This window comes from Dama dama, chromosome 19 (genome assembly GCF_033118175.1).
Source record: "Dama dama isolate Ldn47 chromosome 19, ASM3311817v1, whole genome shotgun sequence".
NCBI classification, from domain to species: Eukaryota; Metazoa; Chordata; class Mammalia; order Artiodactyla; family Cervidae; genus Dama; species Dama dama.
In genome coordinates this window covers 77,583,476-77,606,423 of record NC_083699.1, presented here as the reverse complement: position 1 = coordinate 77,606,423, position 22,948 = coordinate 77,583,476, and the positions used below count along the sequence as shown (strand labels likewise).

General features: G+C 43.4%; 1 protein-coding gene across 1 annotated transcript in view; it reads right to left on the bottom strand.

Moving 5' to 3' along the window:
• Positions 1-22,948, bottom strand: part of DSCAM (DS cell adhesion molecule) — a 664,082-nt gene that overhangs the window by 55,559 nt on the left and 585,575 nt on the right. The window contains exons 21-26 of the mRNA XM_061168054.1: positions 15,945-16,098; positions 12,386-12,503; positions 10,367-10,530; positions 8,618-8,716; positions 3,263-3,451; positions 1,346-1,636 (exon numbers count right to left, since the gene is read on the bottom strand). Of these exons, the coding sequence (XP_061024037.1) occupies positions 1,346-1,636; positions 3,263-3,451; positions 8,618-8,716; positions 10,367-10,530; positions 12,386-12,503; positions 15,945-16,098 (1,015 nt within the window). The remainder of the gene's footprint in view (positions 1-1,345; positions 1,637-3,262; positions 3,452-8,617; positions 8,717-10,366; positions 10,531-12,385; positions 12,504-15,944; positions 16,099-22,948) is intronic.

The following is a 22,948-nucleotide window of genomic DNA, read 5'->3' as shown; positions in this document are numbered from 1 at the left end:
GGCCTGCAATGCTGGGGGTGAGCCTGTGCTCTGGCTGGGGAGGAATCTGTGCAGGAGATTCCAGGGTGGGTTCACAGTATGCCAGGGTGGGAGGGACAAGCCCAGGGCCAGTCAAGACTGACCAGGGGAGGAGCTGAGTCCACATCACCTCCAGAGCATCCTTTGGTCACGTCCCAGGCTCCTTGGGTTTATGGACTCTCTTTTCTTAGGACAGGATAACTAGTACTCCAAGGAAGTTCCTGCCAGGGCTTTAATTAAGGCAAGATCCTGAATGCACACAAGCAGAGGAGAGGACACCCCTTAGCCTTTCCAGTGAAGAACGGAATTGGGGGGGGGGGTTGCTCAGGCACAGGCTTTCCGAGTAAGTCACTCAGTACCGTGGTCCGGCCTGGTGGGTAGATGCTGGACAGGGGCTCCGAGGGAGCTGAGCCCACAGCTGCAGGTTATCTGACCAGTGGAGACTGTTTTTACAAATGAGTACAGCACCTAATTCAGCCACTGCCTTTCCCAGAGTGGACCACCGCTGCAAAGCTGCTAAAATCAGCTCAACTTGCTGCTAGTTAGGACTCTCTGAAATTTCCTGACTGCAGAACCATCAATGTCAGACCACCTTTAGCTTCACTGGGCTTGACATTTGTTCAATATCAATAAATGGCCCACAATACCAGTTGTAGGAAAAAAAAAAAGGATAAAAATGTCTCTCTCTTATTTTCGGTCAACTAATTGTCATGAGACACCTCGCCTGGTTTGCAGAAACCTCTTGCAAATTGCATGTTTGTGTGTGCCTATGAATGTGTGCATGCATGTGTATATGCATGTGTGTATATGCATGCGTGTGCATGTCCACTACCATCCTATAACATTATTCTATTTCTATCTGTGCCTCTGTTTCTTCTCAGAGACTAACATAAACGCCTTCACTTATGGAAAACTGCTTTTGCACATGCAATTTAAGGGCTAAATGAGAGAAAAAAGAAAGCTGTTATATGGTTTGGGATGGGGTGGGCGGAGAGGAGGGAGACAACAAAAGCAGTGTTAGCTCACAGTCATGATGAAGCACCAACCACGTGCAGAGAAGCCTTCAGCCCTAAGAGAAGTCACTCCTGCACCCTGACTGCCTAGTGAGGGTCCCCGGGCCTCAGTCCCTCCTTTCTGGAACTCAGCCATGGGCACATGGGTACCTGGTCTAGGGAGCCCTGGGGGGGAGCAGACTGGACGGCCCCAAAGCCTAAGGGGATCTGCGGGCACGGGTCACATTGCACCGAGGATGGATGTTGAATGGGAGAGGGACAGTGAGCTTGCGCACATGTCCCGAGACGCAGGCGGGAGGCCGGGGCCAGCTTACTGCCATCGTAGTTGAGCGTGGCGAAGTTGGTCTGCTTCTCTGCACAGCCCGCGCTGTTGCACACCCTCATCTGCAGCTCGTACCACGTGGCCTCCTGCAGGTCGTACAGGATATAGGACTTGGAGAGGGAGGTTCGCTGGGCTGTGGTCCAGACCGTGGTCCCGAAGGGTCTGTACTCGAGTGTGAAGGAGGTGATGGGGCAGCCGCCGTCATTCCAGCCGATGAGGTTGAGCCGCACACGCGTGGTATTGATGCTAGCGAAGAGCTCCTGCTCCTTTGAGAACTGAGGCTCTGTGGATAGGGGACAGGGGCCCAGGTCACAGGGCTTGTGCGTGAAGGTCACCAAGGTCATCCTGCACTGCCCTTGGACTGCTTCCCCGCAGGCGAGGGGCTCAGTCCAAGTCTGGGTCACAGGCTGCTTGCTACCTGCCCACTCTTTACCAGGATCTTATGAACCAACAGGCTGTCCCAGCCAAGATAACCTAGGAGTGAAAGGGAGCATTGGGCGGGTAGTGGTTATCTTTGTGAATCTTAGATATCCCTGAAGAACAATTCTGTTCTCAGGTATGTGTTTCTTTGAGTGCTTTTTTTTTTTTTTTTTTTAAGTTTGTTTTATTTGGTGGACAACACTTAGGATGTAAGCCCAGGACACAGCCTCTCAGGTAGCTTTGAGGGATTCCTCGTCCTTGAGTAGTTTTGAAGGAACCTCTGTGATGTGCTGGGCTGATGTGTCCATTCATGGACCTGACCCAGGAGAAGGCAGACTTGGACGTGGGAAGTACCCACAGCACCCTTGCTGTCCAAGCGCCTCGTACTGGAGCCCAAGGACCCGATGGGTGTGTTTCTGCAGAAGTCAGCACTTCATCTTCTGAGCCCTGGTGTGTGTTATGCAAAACTCAGCACTGCATCCAAATGACACCCTTGCCTGAGGATGTCTGGCTCGCCTGTGATGTGGTCCATGTCACTTGATGAGAGTTGCAGGAGGAAACCTGCAAAGACCCCCCTCTTCACCTCCTCATCTACACTCACGTGCAGCGCCATCCCGCCCTCCCGCTGCTGTTTTTGGGCTGCACATTTCACCTCTGAACATCACTGCCCTGGGGTTCACCTCCCTGAAGGTCCACCTTTCAGAGGAAAAACCAGCTCACGCTGAAGGTTAACAGTCAACCCCAGTGACTTCTAATCTAGAAAGCAGAGTCTATGAGGCAATGTGACAGTTATAAATAGAAGGGAGGGGGTGACAAGGGAGAAGGTCACCCTAGGAGAAGGTGAGAGGGCAAAGGTCACACTTCATGGCTATTCAGTGTGGGAACTGGGTAGCACTGTTGGCACCAAAGGCCTTGATTTTCAAATGACACTTCTTTTTTAAAAAACATACTTATTTTTATTGAAATATAGTTAATGTACAATGTTGTATTGGTTTCAAGTATAGAGCAAAGTGATTCAGTTATACATATGTGTGTGTGTGTGTGTGTGTGTGTGTGTGTGTATACACTTTTCAGATTCTTTTCCCTTTTATGTCATTACAAAATAGTGAGTACAGTTCCCTGTGCTATACACTAGGTCTTTATTGATGATCTGTTTTATACACAGTAGTGTGTATCTGTTAATTCCAAACTTCCAATTTAGTCCTCCTCGCCACCTTTCTCCTTTGGGGACCACAAGCTTATTTTTTATGTCTGTGGACACTCTTCTTTTAAACTGCCAATGAAATAATTAAAAAAAGAGAATCAGACTATTTTGTAAAGACCAGCCATCTCTCTCAATATGCTGAAACACTGCCAGACCCATTCAGGGATAACAACATTCAAACTCACAGATCCATGATGCATCTTTTGTGACTCCAATCTGCTGCCCTGCCCCCCTCTTTGATCTGGAAGACAGAGGATCTCTAGAAACAACAGAAGTCTTTCGTACCTTTGCCCAATGTTTTCGCTTCTATGATCTCACTTATGCGCCCGGGTCCCACTCCGTTCTGTGCAGTGAGAGTGAACTTGTACCAAGTTCCACACTTCAGGTTTTCCAGGCGGTAGGAGCGTTCGCTGGGGCTGATGGGAAAACTTCCCCACTGCTCACTGTTGTCCTCGGAGTACTGCAGTATATAACCTTCAGAAAACAAGAGGCAGTCACGGGAACGTTACTTGCTTTCCCTCGAATGTTTGCACTGTGTGCAGGGTGAGTTCTCAGAACTGTATATCTTCAGAAGAGAATAATTGAGCTCCAGGACACTGAATCCCGGCTGGGAGAAGTGCTGTGATGACATATTGATTATGAGATATTTAGGCTACACCAGATGCTACAATGGTGGGAGTGCTGGAGAATGTAATGAAGTTAAAACCACATTCTGCCCGTTCTCTTTAAAAGGTGTAACTGGACACCCAATCTCTAAATATATGATCTTCAGAGCATATGTGCCCAATTCTTGGGAATGGGTGTCTCTGAAGCTGGGTTATTTTTATATATTATATATATTATGTGCATGCATGCTAAGCCACTTCAGCTGTTTCTGACTCTCTCTGACGCTATGGACTATAGTTCATCAGGCTCCTCTGTCCATGGAGTTCTCCAGGCAAGAGTACTGGAGTGGGTTGCCATATCCTCCTCCAGGGGATTTTTCCAACCCAGGGATTGAACCTGGGTCTCCTCCTGTATTATAGGCAAATTCGTTATGGTCTGAGCCACCAATGAAGCCCTCTTATATAAATATATGTTATATATTCTATGTATATATAAATATATATTATTTATTAAATATATATTTATATATATAATATTTTATAATATCCTCCTGGTGTTTCAAATGGTAAAGAATTCACCTTCAATGCAGCAGACCTGGGTTCAGTTCCCAGGTCAGGAAGATCCCCTGGAAAAAGAGAAGGGTAACCCACTCCAGTATTCCTGCCTGGAGAATCACATGGACAGAGGAGCCTGGTGGGCTACAGTCCTTGGAGACTCAGAGAGCCAGACGAGACTGAGCTACTAACACTGTCACACTTTCACATTATATATAATATACATTTGGTTTTATAGAGAACCGGAGTTTTGGAGAAGGGGTAAGCTATCCAAAGGGGTAGGACTCTCCTCAACCAGCTCTGCTCTGTCCACAATCACTGTGTCGGGCATTATCCACAGCCTGTTACTCACACCACCTCACATAACCCTGCACATTAGTAATTAACATCTCCAGAGCACTGACCAAGACACTGAGGTCAGGAGAGGTGATCACTCTTGGGTCTTACCAGCAGGATTCACATCCCACTGTCAGACTCTGAAGCCTGCGCTCCTGGGCCCCTGTGGCCATGGAGCCAACCCCCACCCCTGTTACAGCCTTCCTCCCTGCCACCCCATCCACCTTCCTGGGGCAAAGATGTCCTGTCTGTTCTGTCCTTGTCTCCTAAGCATTCACACCCAGACAGCCCAGGACTAGCCTGCTTGATGCGTGGTGTCCTTATACCAGCATGCTGGCATCTTCTCTCCTGCCCATGGAACTCCATTTTAACACCAGTAAGAAAGCACTTCTCACGTCCACATCACAGAGCCTGCCAACCCCAAGCTGGCAGCAGCCAGTATTTTCCATGCGTCTCACATGAGGTCACCTATCTCTGACTCCTCCTTCTGTGGCCATGGTCAGCATCATCTCTGCTGCTCCCTCCTTCCCTGCCCTCTGGCCCCTGCAGCCTTGGGGCCCCTCCTCTTTCCCGAGCTTTGTTTTCTCCTCCATGCTCCTGATCTGCATTCAGCACTGGACAGGTGAGTGATGGATCTGGGTCTAGCTCCCACGGTCATCCTGACTTCGCCACTCCTTGGTGCCCCATGCATCATGGGGCTTGTGCTTTCCTTCTCATGTCCTCCATCTAAACCACTTCTAGGAAGCTTTTCTAACCATTGGCCATGGGAACCCCCATGTCAATGGCTTTGGCCACCACTGTATTTCAAGGATTTCTGGTCATCTTTGCTTGGAGACTCTTCATTACTGAAATTGGCTTCATCTCTAAGACCTTCCAGAGAAGGCAATGGCAACCCACTCCAGTAGTCTTGCCTGGAAAATCCCATGGATGGAGGAGTCTGGTGGGCTGCAGTCCATGGGGTCGCTAGGAGTTGGACATGACTGAGCGACTTCACTTTCCTTTCATGCATCGGAGAAGGAAATGGCAACCCACTCCAGTATTCTTGCCTGGAGAATTTCAGGGACGGGGGAGCCTGGTGGGCTGCTGTCTATGGGGTCGCACAGAGTCGGACACGACTGAAGCGACGCAGCAGCAGCAGCAGCTAAGACCTTCCACTCCATGCCCTTCCTGTAATTCTTCTCCCATGAACTCACACTTCCTCTGTCCATAGGATTCCCCAGACAAGCATACTGGAGTGTGTAGCCATCCTTTTCACCAGGGGATCTTCCCAACCCAGGGATTGAACCTGGGTCTTCTGCATTGCAGGCAGATTCTTTACCATCTGAGCCACCAGGGAAGCCCCTCCAGACCCAAAACTTTGTGTCATTTGAGCCTTGAGTCCTAGGGTTCCTCAGACTCCTCCACTGATACCCCATTTTTTAAAGGTTCTCCACCCAGCTTAGAACATCTGGTAGACCATCTTAACCAGAAGCCTGGTTTCACTCACTCTGGTGAGTCCTGGCCACACTTACCCTGCCGGTCACCAGCTTTGGGCAAGTCATTGGTCACCTCTTGGGCAAGTCATTAACCTGTGATGCCCGTGACCACTGTAATCTGTGCCGTTTCTCTGCAGCTGGGGCCTTATTCCTCTGGGCAATGGCTTTGCTTCCCCATTAATGACTCCCTGTGCATTTCCTATGGCATCTGTTACAGATTTTACCCACGCTCCTCAAACCCACAAACACGTCCTCTTCCCTAATCATCCAACTATTTTTAAAAATAATATCACTTTTTTCTTCCCTAAAATGGGGAAAGATCCTCCCTTTCGCCCAGTGGAACACTAATCAGTGTTTAATAATTGGCTCTTGAAAAAAGAAAAGCCCCTATGGGTAGCATTTTTTATTTGGGTGGTATGCACATATCCCTGACCTGGCTGTGATTACTGAGGGCAAAGCTGGGAAGAGGAGCGGCAACTTGCTATCATGAGCTGAAATGAGCTGGCTCCAGATGCCACTGGCCTTGCTCTAAAATGGCTCTGTATGTCCAGTTGTCTTTTCACCTTCCTCCTCTCTCAGAAGAAGGATGTCCTCTGCCTGAAGAAATCTATCCTCCAGCCTCTCCCAGCTGCTCTAGGACCCCTTTTGTCACTTGCTCCTTAATCCCATGCATCTACAGTTGCTCCTCTGGGTTCTCTCTCTCTGCTTGGTCCACATATTGCTCAGAATGTTCTCCCAACCCTACGGAGGCTGGAATCATCAGGCTAGCTCATTCCTTCAGTTTGTCTGACTCTTTGTGACCCCATGGACTGTAACCTGCCAGGCTCCTCTGTCCATGGGATTCTCCAGGCAAGAATACTGTCGTGGGTTGCCATTTCCTTCTCCAGAGGATCTTCTCAACCCAGGGATTGAACCCAGGTCTCCCACATTGCAGGCAGATTCTTTACCCTCTGAGCCACCAGGGAAGCCCCTTCCTTCCATTTAAATACCCTTATTCTTTTCTACTGATTGCAAAAGATTTGAGGAACTACGTCACTCCCATTTTTTAGTCCATTCTAAGAATAGTCGCTGTGGTTACTCAATTGAAGGAATGAGTAACTAAACAGAAGAAGCAGTGTTGACAACAAAGGAAGAAACACAATGTGGCCTCTTAGGGGAGAGACACCAAATTTGTTTATTCTTTCTTTACTGCTGTTGTTCAGTTGCTAAGTCATGTCTAACTCTTTGTGACACCATAGACCGAAGCACGCCAGGTTTCTCTGTCCTTCACTCTCTCCTGGAGTTTACTCATACTCATGTTCTTTATTGGCATGTGTGAATATTTCACTCTGTGTGGATCACAATAAACTGTGGAAAATTCTTAAAGAGATGGGAATACCAGACCACCTGACTTGCCTCTTGAGAAATCTGTATGCAGGTCAGGAAGCAACAGTTAGAATTGGACACGGAACAACAGACTGGTTCCAAATAAGAAAAGGAGTACATCAAGGCTGTATATTGTCACCCTGCTTATTAACTTATATGCAGACTACATCATGAGAAATGCTGGGCTGGAGGAAACACAAGCTGGAATCAAGATTGTTGGGAGAAATATCAATAACCTCAGATATGCAGATGACACCACCCTTATGGCAGAACATGAAGAAGAACTAAAGAGTCTCTTGATGAAAGTGAAAAAGGAGAGTGAAAAAGTTGGCTTAAAGCTCAACATTCAGAAAATTAAGATCATGGCATCTGGTCCCATCACTTCATGGCAAATAGATGGGGAAACAGTGGAAACAGTGGCTGACTTTATTTTTCTGGGCTCCAAAATCACTGCAGGTGGTGACAGCAGCCATGAAATTAAAAGACACTTACTGCTTGGAAAGAAAATTATGACCAACCTAGGCAGCATATTAAAAAGCAGAGACATTACTTTGCCAACAAAGATCCGTCTAGTCAAGGCTATTGTTTTTCCAGTGGTCATGTATGGATGTTAGAGTTGGACTATAAAGAAAGCTGAGCACAGAAGAATTGACACTTTTGAACTGTGGTGTTGGAGAAGACTCTTGAAAGTCCCTTGAACTGCAAGGAGATCCAACCAGTCCATCCAAAGGAGATCAGTCTGGGGTGTTCATTGGAAGGACTGATGTTGAAGCTGAAACTCCAATACTTTGGCCACCTGATATGGAGAGCTGACTCATTTGAAAAGACCCTGATGCTGGGAAAGACTGAGGGCAGGAGGAGAAGGGAACGACAGAGGATGAGATGGTTGGATGGCATCACCGACTCAATGGACATGGGTTTGGGTGGACTCTGGGAGTTGGTGATGGACAGGGAGGCCTCGAGTGCTGCAGTTCATGGGGTCGCAAAGAGTAGGACATGACTGAGTGACTGAACTGAACTGAACTGAACTGAATATTTCACTCAGACTGGATGCACGGTAATGATTCTGTGAATGAATTTCCTTGGATGAAAGAGTGAGTGACAACAAATACTATAAGAATAGATGTGTGTTTGTGTGTGTGTGTGTATGTGTGTGTGTGTAGGTAATGGAAGAATTCATTATATGATGAGTTTGGGGGAGAAACAAACTAACACATGACAATTACTTGATAAAAATGTGTCACTTATCAGCTTGTGGATAATGTCAATTAATCAACCATTGTGGGCAATCTCTTTCTTCTTACCTCTTATAGAACTGCCTCCATTGTCCCCAGGGAGCCACGAGAGGGTGATGGAAGAAGAGGTGGTTTTTGAAACTGTGAGCCGAGGCTGATCTGGTGGAACTAGAGAGGAAGCAGTTTTTAGAAAACAAGAATTAGTTGTTCACATCTCCAGTCTTCTTTAACAGTCATTTACCAAATGGTTTTTTAACAGCCATTTATTAAATAAGTGTTTCAGGTTGACAAAATATGCAATTCATGTCTGTCAAAATGTCTATTTAATTGATATCCTGGGCTAAAGAGCTAGAACAGAATGATTCTATTCTTTAAAGAAATTCAACCCCATTTCTACTTGGATTTATTTCCTCATTCCCTCGCCAATTCCTTGAGTATCTGAGTTTCTCATCACTCACTAAAACCTTCTGTGAACTTACTAAAGATACATGCATTATTTTACTCTGAATTTCAGCCATGATTCAAATGACAAAGACAAATGGCACCTACTTAGCTTTTCTGTTCTCAGCTATATGAAAGGGGGAGGGTATGTGCAGCTAGTGAGAAAAAACTGCAAAAATTTCCAGTATTTGACCCACCCTTCCAAGAGGCAACACACACACACACATACACACACACATTCTCCACTGATATCATAGGTATGCCATTGAGTGGCCGTACATACACTTGAATTGTCACATAAGGTTCAAAGAATACATGCTTCTTATCAGTGAGCCTTAGTAATGTTTTGGATTAGCTCTCTGGACAGAAATACTGAAGAAATTTGCAGTAAGGTTATCAAAATCATATAGAAAGTTTCTCATAAAATGTCCTCTTTTCCTCTGAGAGAAGCCTGGTATTAACCCAAAGCCATGAAAAATAGATTCATCTCTTTAGAGTTATAATATCGTGTCTATCTCCGAAAAATGCCCTGAAATTCTCCCGACTTCAAGTTACTTGAAATTCCATGTCAATTTTACATTATTTAAAAAAAATAGATAGTTCTCTTTCCCTTCCCTCCCACTGAGGGTAATATTTATTTTATTTTTTATCAAACCTTCTGTGATTTATTAGTAATGATAACATAACTTAGTGTGATTAATTTAATGTGACAATATTGTAAATGCTATATTAGTTATTAATGTGATAACACATCTGGAAAAGTACACACTTAGATTTTTCTACTCATAAAATATCACTGTGCATTCAAATTTGAACCCAATCAGTGGCCATTTGGGATTTTATGCATGTTTTTAATTCGACAGTCTTAAATTTGTCATGTACTTTTGGAGTATGAAGTCAAGGAAAAAATTACATGCACTGTATTAAATACACAATTAAACCCTATAGAGTTTCAGTTAGTGTCCTTATAATATACAAGACATATGACTAGTGAGTTAATTAACATTCATAAAGCATCTCAATTTGGAATTATTTCTTGCTGGTATTTTCTGGGTGACACTTATATACATGCAGAGTAAATCGTGCAATTAGGATGTTATTAGGAAGGGCTTTTTCAGGGATGCACACATAAAGACAGATGAGACTAGGCTCTCATATGAAAATATGTAAACAGTGTTAGCTCTCAGGTTATGAATGCTGTTTATTTATTTTGATTTGTTTAATTCTAATCTCCAAAATGAACATCTATGCTTTTGTTATACGAAAGTAGCAATTAGCTCTTTACAAAGGCTGATTTTTAAATTTGCTCACTTTCACTCTTTGCACATAGGCATACATACAAAAAGTAGCATTAAGAAGAGCCCCCAGACGTGGTACCTTGCACTTGTAAATTTAAGATAATTTCATCCGACCCCCAGTTGTTATTGGCGATGCAGCTGTAATAGCCAGAGTCCTCTGCCTTCACCGTGCGGATGACAAAGCTGCCATTGCTGAAGACGCTTCTCCGCCCATCAATCGTTACCAGGCTGGGTGTCCCGTTACTACCTCACAGGAAGAAAAAGGCGCAGATTAAAGAAATTACAATCTAAGTTAGCTGAGGTTGGGGAAAAGCATAAACACTCTCCGAAGTAGACAACCCATTCAGAATATTATATTAAGTAAGAACTAAACCATGATTATATGATGAAAACAGTCACACAGCTGAGTTTGATTATTTGTACAAAATGCTGTGTTGAAGTGAAGTTTGCGTGGAGGTTTGTGTGGCTTCTGGCTCCTGACATAGGTCAATGCTTGTCATATCCCAAAGGGGATTGCTTCTGTGGGCAGATATACCATTTTGACCAGATCATATCGGGACAATTAAGTTTCGGGGTGGCTTGTAGATTCATGGAAAATTGCAGTTGTTAATGATTGTGGCATCAGAAATGAACTGCGGTGTGCCAAGAGGGTGATGAGCCAACCCTGGTATAAAGAGAGCTCCCTTGGTGGTGTCATAGCGTTGGCCACAGGGAGAGGGGATTGTCCAGTCATCTAGGGCCATCCCCACATCTGGTGGATGCCACTTAACCTTGGGAGCTTACTTATTTCCTTAACTGACATTAAAAGAAATGAGAAAGTGGTCACTGAGGAAGGCATGGCAATCCACTCCAGTGTTCTTGCCTGGAGAATCCCACGGACTGAGGAGCCTGGTAGGTTATAGTTCATGGGGCTGCAAAGAGTCAGACATGACTCAGTGACTTAGCACACACATACTAAGACTATCATTTCAATAGTTTGTCTTTGAAGTGCCTTTGTTTGAAAATAGGGACTCTTCTCAATCTCAAATCTCAAATCTCCAGGTTCATCAGTGAATGCTCAGCTCTTTATTTATATCTTAATTTCTTCCTCTGAATAAAGTACTTTAAAAAGTTAACATGAATGGAATCTCTTTCATCCACTTTCTCCCTTCCATCTCAGTTGTTATTATTTCAATAATTCCTACTGAGCATGGAAAACCAGGTTTTACATTAGCAAAGTCCTCATGTATTCCATAAAGAAGGCAATAGGACTGTAAAGAAGGCTGAGTGCTGAAGAATTGATGCTTTTGAATTGTGGTGTTGGAGAAGACCCTTGAGAGTCCCTTGGACAGTAAGGAGATCCAACCAGTCAATCCTAAAGGAAATCAGTCCTGAATATTCATTGGAAGGACTGATGCTGAAGCTGAAGCTTTAGTACTTTGGCTACCTGATGGGAAGAACTGACTCATTGGAAGAGGCCTTGATGCTGGGAAAGGCTGAGGGAAGGAGGGGAAGGGGGCAACAGAGATTAAATGGTTGGATGGCACCACCAACTCAATGGACATGAGTTTGAGCAAACTCTGTGAGATAGTGAAGGACAGGAAAGCATGATATGCTGCAGTCTGTGGGGTCGCAGAGTTTGACATGACTTAGCAACTGAACAACAACAATGTATTCCATTTCTTAAAGTTATTTCTCAGAGCATTTCAGTTAGGGTTGGTTGGCTCATTATCTTGGAAGGAGAAGAGATAAGTGTAAGTCTCAAGTCTCCTTGGGTATGTTCATCTCAGATACATAGGAGATTTTCATGATAATGTACAGAAAACTTACACAGAAATTATTCAGCTGGCTAAACTATTTTCCTCGGAAGCATTGTCATGAACTTAAAGCTAAGAATTTTAAGAGAATTGACATGATAGGTCAGATCCTTTTAGTACTAAAGCTGAGATTCTGCCCCCATCAACCTCAACCAGCTTCCTCTCTATTGCAGAAGACTGGGTAGTTTTCCTGGAGCTTTCATGAGTATAAATCTACAACTTTATACCACGAGACCCAGCGCAGTGTGTCCAAAGCACTCTCCTAGAGCTGTGTTGAGGGCATACATTGGGTTACTGGTTACCTGTCTTTCATCCACTTTACGGCAGGAGAGGGGTCCCCAACAGCTTTACAAGGCAAGGCAATGTCTTTCATCCAGGGAGTAGTCACCGTGCCACTGAAGGTCAGGATTCGTGCAGGAGCTGGACCACCAAACAGAGCAGAAATGCAGTGACTCTACAGATTTGTCTACAGAGGCCAAGGTGACCTTCCCTAAACCAGCGACATCCCCCAAAGGCGAGTGCAGCCCTGCCAACCAATGTCATACCTCTCAACACTATTCCTTGTATGAGGTTGTGTCTAAGAGATTTTCACTGTATGAATGTATGAACTGCTGAAAATCCCTACTGTAGTATTTTCTCCCCTTGTATTGACTAGACACGGGGATCCCAAATTAAATACGTGGGACTTCATAAGCCTAGCAGTTCCAAGCTGTGCTTTCTGTGAGCCCAATTATACTTTGAAGCACTTTATTAAGCAATTTATCTCAACACCCCAAACTGCACATTAAAATATACTTTTAATACCTGAGAGAAGAGACAAAACAAAACATAAAACCCCAAGACAGGAAAAGGTAAAACTGGAATGACTTCTATTTATCAGTTTTGTGGTACTTTCCTGACTTTTTAAAATCAGCTTGATCTTCAGCATGAACGTTAAGGGAAATAAACTTATCCAGAGCGACCTCTCTTGCAGTACCACTATTTGCTTGGGATAACGATTCTGATGCTGGAAAAAAAGCTTCTCCTGGGGACATCAGGCACTGGGACAGTCCCAAAGTGGCCAAAGAACATGGGGGTGGGGGGAGGGAAAAGCCCAGGGCATCCCTGTTTGCAGGGGCCTCCTTGGATACCAGAGGGGCCCTATACTAACAGGTTCCTAGCGTCATCTTCTTGGGTGAGACACAAAAGCTGGCAGAGGCAGCAAGAGATGAGTCCTCCAGAGGCAAAATGATCTGCTTGGCCTCTGCCATACCCTGGGACCCTGGTTTCCAGGATGCTCCCTCCAGAAGCTCAGCCCATCTAGATGCACAGACAAGAAGCCTGTAGGCAGAAGCCACTCCAATCTGATTCTGGACTCAAAAAGATGGGGCCAGTGTTGGGACCCTTGCACCATTTTGGACTTGAGGGTTGCAACTGACCAATGGACATGGGGGACAGGCTCCTTAGTAAAGTACTGGAATTCGAGGAAAGGTGTCATTCCTGGAGCCAACTCAACAGGAGTCACCCTGGTCTAGAACACAAGTCATTATGAACTAGCAGACAGCTCTGACTTTTGTTGTTTTGAGCACTGGAGTCCAGAGCAGAGAGCGAAGAAGTGCCAATGGGCTCAGAGGTAGAGTCTATTTTATGCAGCAAATGTTACAGCAAAACCCACCCACGTGCTTGAAGCAACATGCCCTGCCCGCAAAGGAAACCGTGGCTCTTCCTCCTGAGGGGAGTGTCTTCAGAGGTGTTCAGCAAGGAGACACTTTCACTGTGGAATGCTCTATCAGTAATTGACATTTCTGATTTTCTATCATGGGAACAAAAATATCCTGGGCAGGCGGCATTGGATTTCTGACACTGGAAGGCTCGCCCCTATCATACCTTTCAGACCATCCTTTTATATGATGAGGAGTGTTCATGCAGCAAAATGGGGGTTGGTGAGGGAAACTCAGCTAGAGGTGAGGCTTTTAAGCTTTCTAATTGCCCCTTCCCCCTGTAAAAAAATACATTTTACATTGAATTCTAGAAGCTGCACACATATTATGTGTGTGTGAATGAAAACAAAGTTCTACACATGAATGCTCACTGTGTCATGCATTCTGATATTTTCTACTTTTTTTTTTCAAGCCTAGTCTAGATTCCTTGACTCTATTCCATTCTGTTTCATTTCAGTTCTTTAATACGCCGACTCTAACTCCTAAAATTCTTTCCAGGACTTAGGAGTGCTTTTCCACCAGCGTTTTGCGAAAGCACTGGCTAAAACCACTTCATCTTCAAGCCCAACACCCCTGGTTTCTAGAATTAATGCCTGTTCGTGGTAGTTGGCATGTATAGGGTCCCACTGTGAAATTCTAAGACTAAGCAAACTGGAGCAGGCAAGAGAATCACATAGAATCTCTGGTGAAAAAAATGCAGATTCCTCCTCTGGCTCTGTGATTCAGCGGATCTCAGGGGCGCTCCAGGAGGCCGGCTTTGAATGAAAATCTCAGGTGATTTTAATCAGACACTGTGCCTCATCAGCAACCTGGATGTCTTTCCCAGTTGCTATGGTGCTCCAGCTACATGGCCCTGAGCTCTGCACTGCCCCCTGACCCTGGGCTTCCTCTCAGGACATCATTCCTTCAGGACTGGGTCTGTGGTTGCATTCTGCTCCTCCTTGTACCAAAGCCCCAGCCCTCTTCCTGAACCTAACCCTGGATTTTCAAGCCTGCGGATCTTCCAGCCTGCCTTGACCTTCCAACAACTACAACATAAGCCGCACCTACCTCTTCCACCTTTGGGCAGCCCCGTCTGTCCAGCTTGGACCTTTCAGCCATTATCGTTTACGGTTTGCAAGGGTCTGGGGCTCCTGGGTGGTGCCAGCCCTCTGGATGCCTGCACCACCCCAGAGGCATTCCCTAGTTCAGCTCCTTTCTGGAAAGCCCATCTTGAACATCATCTCCAGCTCTGGGTGAACCCTGGTTAAGAGTGAGAAGCTAGAATCTTGGAAGGTCTGTTTTCTCTTTCAGGCACCTGGAAGCCTTATGAGTACTAAATTTCCAATGTGGTATATTCCAGAGTCAGGAGCATCTCTGGTTGGCTTGGAATTGTGAGGTAAATACATCTGTTCATTGACAAGGGCTAATTTATGGGAACTCTGAACACTGTGTGGCAGCAATTACCAGAAGTCAAATAAGAATATTCTGTGTCTCTATGTGCTTTTTAGGGCCAGTATACCATCTTAATGTGAAGATATTACATTCACTTTGTGGAATGTTTTGTGCCTAAAACAAACTTCATTTTGTCTTTACAGCATTCTGTCAATAGTTTCCGTGGTGGCTCAGATGGTAAAGAATCTGTCTGCAATGCAGGAAACCCAGGTTCAATGGAGAATTCCATGGAAAGAGGATCTTGACAGGTTACAGTCCATGGGGTCACAAAGAGTTGGACACGACTGAGTAATTTTCACTTTAACATCAATTGAAGAAGAACCAATGAATTTTCTTACATTTGTCAGGTTTCAAATTCCATAGACCGAAAAATAGACATTTCTCTTTAAGAAGCATGATATCTGATTTTGAAGATGGTAGAACTTGCTTGGAAAGCAGTAATGTAGTGATTTTCACTCTAAGAGATGGATGGGGGCTCCTTTTCCTAATTTCTCCTGAGACACTGGCAGTTGTAAAGCTGCTCATCCATAGGGGGTGGTTTTCCGATTGGCACAAAAGCCCAGTGCCAGCTAGCACTGACCCATTTCTTGGGCTGAAATGGGTAACACGTGGTGTTCTGGTTTACTTGATTTGTAGGGCATTATCAGCTTTATTTCAAAGAGAACAGAGGTGTAAAGCCAGTACGACTGTGGTGGGAAATAAGGTCCTCCTACAGCGTGCCACCCACCTTTAGCAACAGGCTCCACGGTAATGATTTCACTGCTGTTGCCTCTGCCGGCTGAGGTCACGGCCACCACCCAGACGCTATACTGACGATTCCGACTCAGGTTAGGAATTCTGTAGGAAAATGAGTCAGGAGAGGCTTCAAACTCGCTGATCACCTGTGAGAGGAGACATAAATGTTCCCACATTCAAGGAGGCAATGGCACAAGTGAATCTCCTAAAGGAACGGTTATCAACATGTTATCTGCGATGAGAAACAAAAGCCACCTTAATCCTGCTCTAAAAGCTGGGGCTTACAATTTCTACATAGTCTGCATGTCTCAGTGCTGCAGCTTTGATAGCCACCAAGAGTAAAAAGTGGAAGCAGTGACAGATTTTATTTTCCTGGGCTCCAAAATCATTCAAATGGTGAATGCAGCCATGATATTCAAAGACCCTTGCTCCTTGGAAGGAGGGCTATGACAAACCTAGACAGCATATTAGAAAGCAAAGATATCACTTTGCCGACAAAGGTCCATGTAGTCAAAGCTATGGTTTTTCCAGTAGGCGTGTATGGATGTGAGTGTTGGACCATAAAGAAGGCTGAACACCAAAGAATTAATGCTTTCAAACTGTGGTGCTGGAGAAGACTCTTGAGAGTCCCTTGGACAGCAAGGAGCTCAAGCCTGTCAATCCTAAAGGAAATCAACCCTGAATATTCATTGGAAGGACTGATGCTGAAGTTGGAACTCCAATACTTTGGCCACCTGATGTGAAGAGTTGACTTATTGGAAAGGACTCTGATGCTGGGAAGAATTGAAGGCAAAAGGAAATTGGGGCAACAGAAGATGAGAGGATTAGACAGCATCATCAATTCAATGGACATGAGTCTCAGCAAAATCCAGGAGATGGTGAAGGACAGAGCAGCCTGGCATGCTGCAGTCCACGGGGTCGGAAAGAGTCAGACATGACTTAGCAGCTGAACAACAGCAAGGAGCAATTTAACCCTTTAAATATGGGTCATGACACATCTGTTTTCAGCTGGGATGGAATACCAAGAACAAGACGGATCACCCTACCTGAGACAACCAAAGAACACCCAAAATATGTGGAACAACAGTTTCAAAGGCATTGCACATCAGGTGATGAAGAACAGTGATTCCTTCCCTGAAACATGGGAAATAAATGAGGTGAAGCCTACAGTTGCAGGGTTGCTACACTTCTGTGAGAGTTTTCGGGTCACAGCACTGAGAAGGGAACCCAGGAGAAGACCAGCAGCTTCCCTGAGTCGAGGAGACAGCTGAGAGCCTGGGAGGGGGCTGGAGCACACAGAAAGGAGTACTACGAAAAAACTTGGTGGAGAATTGTGAGAAGGTCGCTCTTGGATCTTAGCTGAGCAGATGTGTGCATGTGGGAAAGCTCTCTGAAGCCAAGGAAAGAACCACTCAAAAGGATTGGAGGTTCTAGTGCTCAGCTTTCACACAAGGCTAGAAATAGTGCCTGTTCCCACCAACCAGACAGGAAGCCCTCAGGATCGATGGGCCATTGGATATTGTGCATAGGGTCTTGACGGTGGGGGATAATTAGCCCTAGATCGAACCGTGTTCTTGTGTGGCCTATCTGCATACATGCTAAGTCACTTCAGTGCTGTCCAACTCTGCGACCTGATGGACTGTAGCCCGCCAGGCTCCTCTGTCCATGGGATTCTCCAGGCAAGGATACTGGAGTGGGTTGCCATGCCCTTCTCCAGGGGATCTTCCAATCCAGGGGTGGAATCTGCATCTCTTATATCTCCTGTATTGGGAGGTGGGTTCTTTACCACTAGGTGCCACCTGGGAAGCTATTGCTTAACAGTTATTAAAGTCAAGGTTCATAAAGATCAAACCATCACCAAATAACTGAACTGCATCCAAGGACAAAAGTCAAAAAGGCCTATACTTTTTATAGGAATAAAAATATTCAATAAGGTAAAAGACATAATATTTGGCATCCAATAGAAGTTTTCTAGATATGAATAACCCAACTATGTAGCAACTAATGAACAGATAAAGAAAATGTATTGCACCGTAAAATGGAGGATTATTCAAAAATAGAAAGAAATGAAGCACTGCTTAACTTCCATAAATCATGAAAACACTGTATTAAGTGAAAGAAGTCAATCACAATAAACTATTTATCTGATCATTATGCTTAGATTATCATATTAGGCTATGTCATATTAGATTAATACGATTATCATATGAGATTAATATGATTACCTTGTATGAAATGTTCAAAATAGGCAAATCCATAGTAACAGAAAGCAGATTAATGGTTTCCCAGGGCAGGATAGAAGAGGGGAAGAATGGGGATAGATTAATATTGGGTTATTTGGGGGATGATGAATGTTCTAAAATCAGATAGCAATAGGGGCTGTACAACCCTCTAAATATTCTAAAAGTCACTGAATTGTATACTATAAAAGCATGGATTTCATGGTATGTGAACCATAACTAAAACAAAAAAACCTGTTAAAATGGATGGACCTAGAGATGATCATACTAAGTCAGAAAGTGAAAGACAAATATATGATATCAGAATCACAGACGTAGAGAACAGACTTGGGGTTGCCAAGGGGACAGAGGGTAGGGGAGGGGTGGATTGGGAGTTTGGGATTAGCAGATGCAAACTGGTATACACAGCATGGGAAAACAACAAGGTGCTACTGCGTAACACAGGGGACTGTATTCAACAGCCTGTGATAAGCCGTGATAGAAAAGATATGAAAAAAAAATGCATGATTGAATCAATGCCATGCAGCAGAAATTAACACATTCTACTTCGATAAAATAAATTATAAAAAAACTGTTATAAAAATTCCAAAAATGCAAAGAAACAACAAAAAGCAAGACTCATACAGACAATATAATTTCATCAATCAAAACTGACCTATAATTGATTTTACAGACAAGGGCATTAAAACTGTTATAATTGTATTATAGTTGCATTATAAGTATAGATATTAAAAGCCTAAACATATACATGAATGATATAAAAAGACCAAAATCAAACTTGAGATGAAATTATGTGACAAGAATTATATACTGGATTAGATTAATAGTAGATTTGATCTTGCAGGAAAAAAAGGGTTAGCAAACTTAAAGTCATATTACTAGATGAAGCACAGAGATAAAAGAGAATACAAAATTTAACACAGCTTTAATGAGCTATGGAGCAACATCAAGCAGCTTAACATATATGTGGTTGGAACCACTAAAGGAGGCAGGACAGAAAAAAAGTGTTTGAAGAAATACTGGTTAAAATTTTTTGCAATTTGATGAAAACCATAAGCCCAGAAAGCCAAAAATCTAAATAAAATCCAGCCACAAAATATGAACAAAACCATGCCAAGGTACATCATAATCTAATTAAGAAGACAGTCTTAAAGGAGCTAGAGAAAAAACATGTTAGATACATTAAGAACAAAGATAAGGATGTCAGATCTCTTATATGTGGAATCTGAAGAGGAATGATACAAATAAAGTTTTGTCCCTGTTTCATCTATTAATATATCTTATTTATAAAGCAGAAACAGACTCACAGACTTAGAGAATGACCTTATGGTTGCTGGGGGTGAGGGTGCGGGGAGGATGGGGGGAGGGACTAGTTAGGGAATTTGGGATCCACGGGTACACACTGCTATATTTAAAATGGACAGCCACAAGGGCCTACTGCATAGCACAGGGAACTCTGCTTAATGTTACGTGGCAGCCTGGATGGGAGGCAGTTGGAGAAGAATGGATACTGTACGTGTATGGCTGAGCTGCCCGGCTGTGCCCCTGAAACCATCACGACATTGTTAATTGGCTATGAAAGTGAAAGTGACGTCTCTCAGTTGTGTCCGACTCTTTGCGACCGCACGGACTGCAGCCTACCACGCTCCTCCATCCATGGGATTTTCCAGGCAAGAGTACTGGAGTGGGTTGCCATTTCCTTCTCCAGAGGATCTTCCCGACCCTGGGATTGAACCCGGGTCTTCTGCATTGTAGGCAGACGCTTTACCGTCTGAGCTACCAGGGAAGTAATTGGCTATAGTCCAATATACAATAAAAAATTAAAAAAAGGAAGGATGTCAGCGAGTCTTGTCAAAAGCAATTTTAGTCTGAATATCTTCCCTAAAGTCATATATTGAAAGCACACTCTTCCAGGACATGGAAGCAACCTAAATGTCTATCAACATTTAGGAATGGATAAAAAATGTGGTACATACATATCATAGAATACCACTTGGCCATAAGAAAGCAGAAAATAATGCCATTTTAGAGCAATATGGATGGACCTAACGACTGTCATGTTGAGTGAAGTAAGTCAGACACAGAAAGACAAGTATCATGTGATATTGCTTATATGTAGAATCTTATAAAAGAGTAAAAACGAATTTATTTACAAAACAGAAGTACAGTCACAAATGTAGAAAACAAACTTATGATTACAGGGGGAAATAAAATGAGAGATTGGGACTGACGTATACATAGTATTATATATAAAATACATAACTAGTAAGAACCTGCTGTGAAGCACAGAGAATTCTGCTTAATACTCTGCACTGGACTATCGGGGGAAAATCTGAAGAATGAATGGATGTATGTGTTGATATATGTGTAATTGATTCACTTTTCTGATTCATACACCTGAAACTAGCACAGCCTTATAAACCAAATATACTCCAATAAAGTTTTTTAAAAAGATAAACAAGTACTAGGGATGTAATATACAACATGATAAGTAAAATTAACACCGCTGTATGTTATAGTATGAAAATTAAGAGAGTAAATCCTAAGAATTCTCATCATGAGGAAAATTTTTTTATATTTCTTTGATTTTTATATCTGTATGAGATGATAGAGGTTCACTAAACTTACTGTAGTAATCATTTCATGATGTGTGTAAGTCAAATCAGTATGTTGTAAACCTTGAACTTACACAGTTTGGTATGTCAATGGTAATTCAAGAAAATTGGAAGCAAAAAATGAAAAAAGATAACAATGTAGTGCGGGGTTCATAAAACATATAAAAGTAAAATGTATGCGAACAACTGCTCAAATGTTAGGAAGGGAGAAAAATGGAAGCATACTATTGTAAGGTTCTCAAACTATCAGCAAAGTGCTTAATATCACTTGAAAGTAGAATGCAGAAAGTTAAAGGAAAGTGAAAGTCTCTCAGTCATGTCCAACTCTTTGCTACCCCATGGACTATACAGTCCATGGCATTCTCCAGGCCAGAATACTGGAGTGGGTAGCCATTCCCTTCTCCAGGGGATCTCCTCAACCCAGGGGCTGAACTCAGGTTTCCCGCATTACAGGCAGATTCTTTACCATCTGAGCCACCAGGAAAGTCCTGGTAGCTCACCACGTAAAGTTAAAGGAGTGTGCATTAATTCCAAAGAAGCCATTAAAGTTACAAAATAAGAGTACAGTGAAAGCAACGAGCCAACAAAAAATAAAATGGAATTATAAAAAATATCCAGTTTTTCCAAAGAAGGCCAAAAAAGAATAAAGGGAAACAAATAGGAAAATAAAAATGCATGTAAATCCATGGCTGATTCATGTCAAAAGTATGACAAAAACCACTACAATATTGTAAAGTAATTAGCCTCCAACTAATAAAAATAAATGAAAAAAAAAGAAAATAAAAATGTAGCAAGATTGTAGGTTTAAACCTGTGTCCATATAACTCTACTTATATTAAGTGTTAATGCTCTAAAATCCTAATTAAAGGGAAAGATTTTGAGGTTGGATATAAAAGCAATATCTAACTACATGCCACCAAGAAGAACTGTTTTTCAAACATAAAAATACAATTAGGTTAAAAATAAACAGATAGAAAAGCTATCCCAGGCTGTATTTTTTTTTCTCTTTAGTCGCTAAGTCGCACCTGACTTTTTGTGACCCCATGGACTGTAGCCCGCCAGGCTCCTCTGTCCATGGGATTACCCAGGTAAGAAAGCTGGAGTAGGTTGCCATTTTCTTCTCCATCTGAGGCTAACATCAAAAAAAGTTGGAGTGTTTTTTTAACATCAAAGATGAAATAGATTTATGAGCTGAAAATATTACCAGTGATAAAGAAAGTAATTTTATAGTGATAAAGGGATCGATTCATCAAAAGAACATAGAAATCTTAAATATCTATGCATTTAATTACAAAGCAGCAGTCCAGACATAGACCAATAGAGAACTTAGCACTGAGAAACGAGGTGCTACTGTAACAAACACCTAAACATGTGCAGGTGGCTTTGAGCTGGGGAAAGTCTGGAAGAGTTTTGAGGGTGATGCTAGAACAAGTTGAGATTGCCATGAAGCAAGTGGTAAGGGTGATTCTGATGAAACCTCAGAAAGAAAAGAGGAGACCTGAGGGGAAAGCCTCAGTCTTCTCAGAGAATACGTAAATAATCGTGAACAGGAGGCTGTTAGAAATGGGGATGGTAAAGGCCACTTCAATGAGGTCTCAGATGGATATCAGGAACATGCTGGACAATGGAGAAAAGGCAATCTTTGTTACAAAGTGTCAAAGAAGCTGGCTGAACTGTGGTCTGCGAGTGAGGGAACTGGATGTCTAGCCAAAGATATTTCTAAACGAAGTATTGGTTCCTACTGACAGTGGTAGGAAAACTGAGAAGACAGACATAAATTGAAGAAGGAATTGTGAAGCAAAAAGGAACTAGGACTTAAAGATTTGGAAAATTCTTAGCCTAACCATATTGCAAGGAAACTGAGGTACAGAATAAGCGACTCACTGAGGTCACAATGCCAGACAAGGGTGAGCAGAGTTCAGTACTTCTGATCCAAGTGCAACGCTGTTCTTCCCACTCCATGCTGCCAATTACAAGCAAGCCAACACATGAAGGGTTTACTTTTACCCTTGTGAGCTGTTAAGTAAACCTTATGTAGGTCAGGAGGCTGCATAAGCTGCAATCCCAGCTCTGCAGTCCAACAGGGGACACGGATGCTTGCCACTTTGGTTTTGTTGTTTAGTCGCTAAGTTGTGTCTGAC